Here is a 7,011-nt window from a genome sequence, read left to right as displayed (position 1 = left end):
AACTTTTTAATACCCACCAAACATTTTGAACTTTGAAGTAAAAAGTATTTTTTACCATCCAAAAGGGGCTCTATATTTTTATTTATTTTATTTTGGCTGGAACAAATTTGAACGCTCCCATCCTCCTGATTTTCACAACCGATCTTTCATGACCACCTAAGCAATTAGTCGAACATAATCATAATGAGACTCTCACCAAACTTCTAGAAAAAATGACTTGTTATTGTTAGCCTATTTTCATAGAAACCTTTTTTTTCTTTGCTCTTTCCTTGTTATCTTGTTTCATAGGACTTTTTTTTTTTTTTTTTAGGGTGGATTATTGAGACCCATGAACTAGGTGTGATTTGAAGCCCTGATGATCTATGACAAGTAGGGCATTGGTGGGTTCTGCGCCATATGGGATTCAGGGCTGAGTGGTAAGACATTATATTTCTCTGGGGTTTGGGCTAAACTTCACTGACTTGTCCTACTTTTGACAAGTTATGTCATAGCAATAAGGTACTTGGGAATAATATCTGGAACTTATTTTGGCCTGTAATCCCTATAACACTAATTACATCATTCTATTTGAATTTACAACAGAATTGGTTTGCCCATGAGAAGCATTTTTTTTTTTATATACCATTGCAACAGAGATAAAGCAGTTCAACATAAAGGTAACAAAATGAGTTGTGGCCTTCTTAACTAAAAGCTAAGGCATTCCTCAAAACAGCCGAGGGAACAACAAAAGTCCTATGTCCTAAATCTGATCCCCCCACCAATTCTAGAATGTCTTCTAATATTTGGATGACTCTCCATGGCCAGCAACTTGTGTTTTGCAGCATATTCTGCGGAGCTCTTTGTTTAGGTACCATCAGAACCACCCTTGAGAACAAGAAATTATGCTAGAAGATTAAAACACCCGTTTTACAACCTCATCATCATGGATATAACAAAAACTAACCCCGACATCTCTTCCTTAAAACAAGACCCAATAGGGCACAAAAGGAAATAGAAGACATTACTTCCATACTTGATAACACTGTTTGCTAATATATACCTTTTTTTTTTCTCCAAGAATCTAATGTGGAAGCTGTACATGAAACCTCATCTTAATCTTTCGTGTTTGTAGGTGAGCAGAGAATAAATGAGCCATGATATTTTGGTCTATGTACCCCCCCCCCCCCCCCCCCACAACTGGCTGAAAATGTTCCTGTAGTATTGACTTTTCGTTTCTTGTTTCCTCATTACGATTTAGTATACACCTGAGAAATATAATGCATGAAAAATAAGAAGAGGGCTAGGCTATCAGAAGATAAACACAATAAATTCCATCTTATAGAGATCAAATTTAAAATGGATAAGCAAAGAATGCCAACATCTTTAGAAACAAGAAAAGAATTTCCAGGAATGCAAAACAGATGTTAATTTATAAGCATGACAAACCCTACATGCATGACTCATCAAATGTGCCTTGAATTCTCAAATCTGAGCTGACAATGGTTTTTCTTTTAATGTTTCCCTCATTAGGTGTATCTCAAGTTGCTAGTCAAATGAGTTCCATCGTCAGCAGATTCAGAGACTCATTCTTAAATCTGAATGCTACTCAGTGATATCAAATAATGCATAATAGGAACCATTGCTAAAAAGCTGAGATATAGTGCCAAGTCAAACTGCTATTTACCAACACCAGTTCATTGCTATTCCAAAATTTTATAAGGAACTAAATTTTGGAAAATTTGTATCTCACTCTTATGAATTTGACGATTCTAGTGAAAATAAACCAATTGTCAACAGTCAATGGAGATTCTATGTCCTCAAGTAGACTCTTTCAAGCAAAACAGCTGTATTGACTTATTACCCCTCAATTAAACACCAGGATTTAGCAAGAGACGATTATATACTTAGACTATGCCATTCAACCTGTGTATTATCACAGTCATCTATGTCTATCAATATGAAAAGAGCTCAGAACTTCACCAGAGCAATTTGTGTACATTGCCTATTCATTCCAAACAACCCCCAGGTTCAGTTCAGAAGTCAACTTACTTACAACAAAATCAACATTGGCAGCCAGAATAAAGGAACAGTCAGTTTTATTGCTTGCTCAAGGATTGATATACATATTTAATTATTAAAAATAAAAATAAAAGCTTCGGCTCTCAGCCACCACTGACATAGAATCGATATTTATATAATGTTATGCAGAGATCATCAATGCACCCACCCCAAAAAAAACAATATTGTAAAAATCAGAAATTAAAAAACTTTTGAAAATTAGAACTAATATTTTTCAGTATGCTTACCACGTCATGATACGTGTCAAAGAGCAGATTAACATATTAATCTTATACCAATTTTCCGCAATTCTTGCAGTTGATGAGCTATCTCCTGAACAAATTGTAGCCCCTCATCTCCATTTTGAAGAGAGTTCAGACTATGCTCAAGAAAATCGTGATCTGCCTCAAGTGCCTCCAGTCTATCATTGAGGTCTGAAATTTCATTTTCAAGAGCAACCAAATCAATCTCTCTGTGGTGCATGATATACTTATGCCCATTGGAATTAAAATGATCATTCTCTTTACTAACAAAATGATCATCTCTGTCTGAAGCAGCTGACCCATCATGAGAAGTATAGCTTCCATTAGATAGCCATAAGTCTTTTTTCATACACAAACCATTCTCTTCCATTGGACCATTTGATTGAGTCACCTTATGATTAAGAAACTCTTCCTGGTGGTTTCTACCGTCTATGAATTTTTCAGAATGTCCACCATTAGGCCTTTTGGATAAAGTCCCATCACAAGAAATTTGATGAAGCTTCCTCTCCAAATTCTCCAAACATTGTGAAATATACAACTTTTCTTCTCCAAATTCTAAGCGAGGAGTTTCAGCAGAAAAAGGTTTATCACTGCCTTTTGGTACCCCAGTCAACATTGACTTACAACAAACATTGAGATTATTTGTTATGGAGGGTACACTCGCACTTTCCAAAGTGACATTTTCTCCCTTTGAATCAGTACTTCCCTCGTGTATTATCTCTGTCTTTGATTCATTGGGAAAGGTTGATCGACAAAATTCTATCTCAAATTCTAAATCTTGTATCTCTTTCTCTTTTTCAGCCAGGAGATCATTAGCTTTCTCCAGTGCCTCTACATCATATTCTGCTTGTTCTTCCATCATTCTCAAGTAATGAAGGGCCTCCATGTGTAGTGCAGCCTTCTCCTCCTGCAACCTCGTTATCATGGCCATTGCCTGACTTGCTGCAACTGCAGTAGCATTTCTTTCTTCCTCTAGTTCCTTATACAAAGCTCTAATGCATTTTCTGTCGTATTCAACCTGTCGTGTTAACTTATCAAGAAGACTTTCACCTTCAATTTCACTTACACTTCCATCCAAAGATTCAAGACCAGATTCTACTGAGACCGACTTTTGCAGCATATGAATTCCATTGGGGCTGGAAGTATCAGTTATCTGTTGTTCTTCATCACAACCATGTACTATGGGACTTGTATTATTTATTGATAAATTCATCTGTTGGGCAGAATAATCATGAGATGGAAACAGCCTCAATTCTTCATTAACTCTATCAGGTTCCCTCAGGGTAGGTTGTTCTGCAACAATATCAGATGCTTTGCTTTCCTCACTACTGATAGCCCGCTTACACAAATCACTTGAATACTCACGAATCGGCTTTATAACAGAAGGGTCATTTACAACCTGATCGCCTTTAATGAATGCTTCATCTGTTGTACTTATCAACTTTACTACTTCCTCATGCCCAATGATAGATACACATCCGCTGTCACTTGCTCCAGTAACATCCGCTGCTACCAATCATTTCAGATAGGAGTAATCAGTTACAAGTAACAAATACTACATACACACACACACACACACACACACACATATATATATATAGAGAGACAGAGAGAGAGAAAGAGAAGAGCATACGCTTCTCGAGTGATGCTCCAACAGATGGCGGGGTGCCATCTAAAGTAATAAGCTCAGCAAGTGCCGAAGGATTGGAACTCTGACAGAGAGGAAGCACAAGAGTACTCTCAGTTGATTCTCCATAAGGAGTTCCCATAACATTGGCCAATGGAGGAATATCATCGAGTGAAATAAGCTCAGGTAATGCAGAAGGTCCAGACTTCTGATTGAATTGATTCCAATTAAGTTCACCTAAGCCATCTTCAAAAGAAACACTAGAAGCCATGAATCTCACATCATGGTGCTTGCTACCATCAGGATGCACAGATGAATCTAAAAGTGAAGGACCAAGATCATTATGATGGGTTGGCTGTTTGAGATCCAAACCACTGGAAAGTGTTCTGGGTGGAAATTTGGAAGCACGTTGAACTGCAAAATCTTCCTTAGCCTCAATCTTTTTACGAATTACACTGCTACCATCATCATCATCATCAGAAAATGGGACCTCAGACTCAGAATCAGAGGTGATTTTCAGCTCGGAGTATCCTACATGAGACAAGGGATCAAAACCACTGTTTCCTAGATGACGAGATATCACTGGACCAGAAAATTTATCCCTTATCTTCTTCAAGCTATTTCGATGGCTCTGGCGGCCACGGCTTGGAAAATAAGGCAAAGGAATATTAGGTTTAGTTCCAGGTGATTTTAGTTGGAGTAGTCTTGGGGCATTTTGTCCTGACCTCCAAGGTTTATTGCAACAAGAACAGAGCTTTGTGCCCATGGATCCAGAAATGAAATCCTTGTTTGGTAATGTGCTTTGGAAACCATAACCAACAAGATCCATTCCCAATATACCCACCAACAACCTATGTGTTTCAGGGCTTGATTTGTTCTTCATGGTGAATGATAAGAGACAATCCTCACACATCCCACTGCCATCAGCAAGCTTACCATGTATGTGACAAGAAATCAAAGATGATATCTCTGATACATGGTTGCTGCAAAGTAAATCTCGATAAAACTCGGGTGTCTCATGGCCAAAGAGATGATCTAGCCTGGAACACAAAATACAGGGCGCTTGCAATTTACAATAACTAGCAAATTTTGTCAGCAGATATGATAATACAGCATCAACAAGCAGCAGAAAAATCAAAAACCATTCACAAGCTGTAGATGTCAGAACAGCTGTAAAGCCTGGTAGATGCCTCTTTACTTTGACAAATGAAGCTCCAGTTTCAGCCATTTCCACCCAAATTGCTCTAAAAATGCATGAGGTGCCTGATTGAGTAAATCAAGGAAAGGTTGGATTGGTCAAAATGATAGTTTTCCACTCCCCCCAATTCTCAAAGTTAAGATTCCCATTCTGAACTTGATTGTTGCTGTAAGCTTCAACAACCCAAAGAAAACAATGGAACAACTCAGGAACAGCCAAAATGTAGCTGTAAGCTTTTACAACCCAAAGACCAGAAACTAATAAATAAAAAAACTTAGGAACAGCCAAACTAAAAGATAAAAAATCTAACTGGAACAACAAAGGACATGCTTTTCAGAAACCAAAATAGAAGAAAGGAGGAAAACCCACTTCCGAGAAATCATACGTGCTATTGCTGACACAGCCCAATGATCAATATCCAACAAAGATTCGAATTCAATGGAAGTTTTGAATAAAATCAAATCAAAAAAGTAATTTGTTAATTTGAGACATAAAAATATGGCCAGAAAAGCAGAATGCCAAAAATCTTAAACTGAACAACAAAAAACATCAAACATGCCGGCAATTGAGTAAAAAAGGCTAAAAGCAAAATATGCAGTAGACAGAAGAATTGACTAAAAAAAGGAAATGTATTGTACACCCGATGATGCAATTGTCATAATAGAATCAACTAACAATGACAACCGTGAAGAAAAGCAGAAAATAAACTCAAACCAACCCAACTGTGCGACTTAATGCCAGAATCAACTCAACTAAAAAGGACACAAACTTAAATTTAAATTTTTATTTTTATTTTTTAAAAAAAACCCAAATTCAATTCAAGAATGCCCATAGAGAAGAGTGATCCACAAACTGTAATTGGGGTGGGTGGTAACAAATTGTAAGATTGAAAAAGAAAAGTTGTCCAAAAAAAAAAAATAACAAAATTAATTGGGAACGAACAAAGGGACCTACATGTATAAATAAATGAAGATCAAAAGGGCGAGATAAATGAACACAATGTGCATTCCAATACCAAAAATAAATAAATAAATGTATTTGTATGTACCTCAATTCATAGACATGACATACCTCGTCTTGTGCTGTGGAGCTGCTTGATGAAACAACCAAGGAGACACAGGTTTGGTTGAGGCCGCGTTAAGCATAGGCATAGCATACCATACGACGGTGCAATTTTAGTAAATTGAAAATTTTAGAAAAAATAATATTTATATATATTATTAAAATAAAATGGATGTTAAAGAAAAGGAAGTACCTATTAAATTACAAGGAAGTCCTTCTCTGGGAAAGTGACTGACCGTTGAAACCAACTGTTTTTATTTTTATTTTTATTTTTGGTTTCTTTTTTTGCCAAATAAAGGAAAAGCCCAACCCAAAGCTGTACTGTAAATTCTGTTTATAACCTTCTTTTTTTTTTTCTTTTTTTTTTAAGAACTTGCAGGCAGTTCAACTATTAAAGACTATAATATTTTTGCTATAACAGATAGGTTTGTATTATATTTCATTCTTCTTTATTTAGTTTTTTTTTTTTTTAAATGCTGAATAAGCTTCAATTCTTATATATTTTATTCTTTACTATTAATTTGAGTCTGAAATATATGAAGTGGAGTATATATGAAGCTGAACAAACCATGATCTGCCAACTACACCTATTATTAATACATGCATGTGGTACCCTTTCAGTTATAATCATTGTTTTGTTGACATTCAATCTCTTTTTTGATTGCCTACCTATCTATCTTTAAATTTTATAGTAGTAATAAATAAATAAATATCTTTCTAACAGTTTTTTAATTATAAGAAGAAATCAAATCATTGATATCTCAACAGTAGTGCTAAGTGATAATGCTTTAACCTTCAATCCAAAAACCAACCTTTTTTTTTAT

At 35.9% G+C, this 7,011-nt stretch overlaps 1 protein-coding gene across 5 annotated transcripts; it reads right to left on the bottom strand.

The window, feature by feature from the left end:
• Positions 1-525: 525 nt before the first annotated feature.
• On the bottom strand, positions 526-6,302 carry LOC142614263 (putative myosin-binding protein 4). 5 transcript variants are annotated; one of them, XM_075786845.1, is made up of 4 exons: positions 6,197-6,302; positions 3,934-5,298; positions 2,286-3,806; positions 526-1,244 (listed from the first exon to the last, which is right to left on the bottom strand). In XM_075786845.1, the coding sequence occupies exons 2-3, from the start codon at positions 5,153-5,155 to the stop codon at positions 2,314-2,316; spliced, it is 2,715 nt and encodes a 904-aa protein (XP_075642960.1). In that variant the 5' UTR covers positions 5,156-5,298; positions 6,197-6,302; the 3' UTR covers positions 526-1,244; positions 2,286-2,313. The 5 variants fall into 5 exon arrangements, with proteins under 5 accessions (XP_075642960.1, XP_075642956.1, XP_075642959.1 ...); XM_075786841.1 differs by having other exon boundaries at positions 2,286-3,809; positions 6,197-6,288; XM_075786844.1 differs by having other exon boundaries at positions 2,286-3,809; positions 3,934-5,190; positions 6,197-6,277.
• Between the last annotated feature and the right edge of the window lie 709 nt (positions 6,303-7,011).

This window comes from Castanea sativa, chromosome 10 (assembly GCF_040712315.1).
Source record: "Castanea sativa cultivar Marrone di Chiusa Pesio chromosome 10, ASM4071231v1".
Classification (NCBI taxonomy): Eukaryota; Viridiplantae; Streptophyta; class Magnoliopsida; order Fagales; family Fagaceae; genus Castanea; species Castanea sativa.
This window is presented reverse-complemented; position numbering and strand designations above follow the sequence as displayed.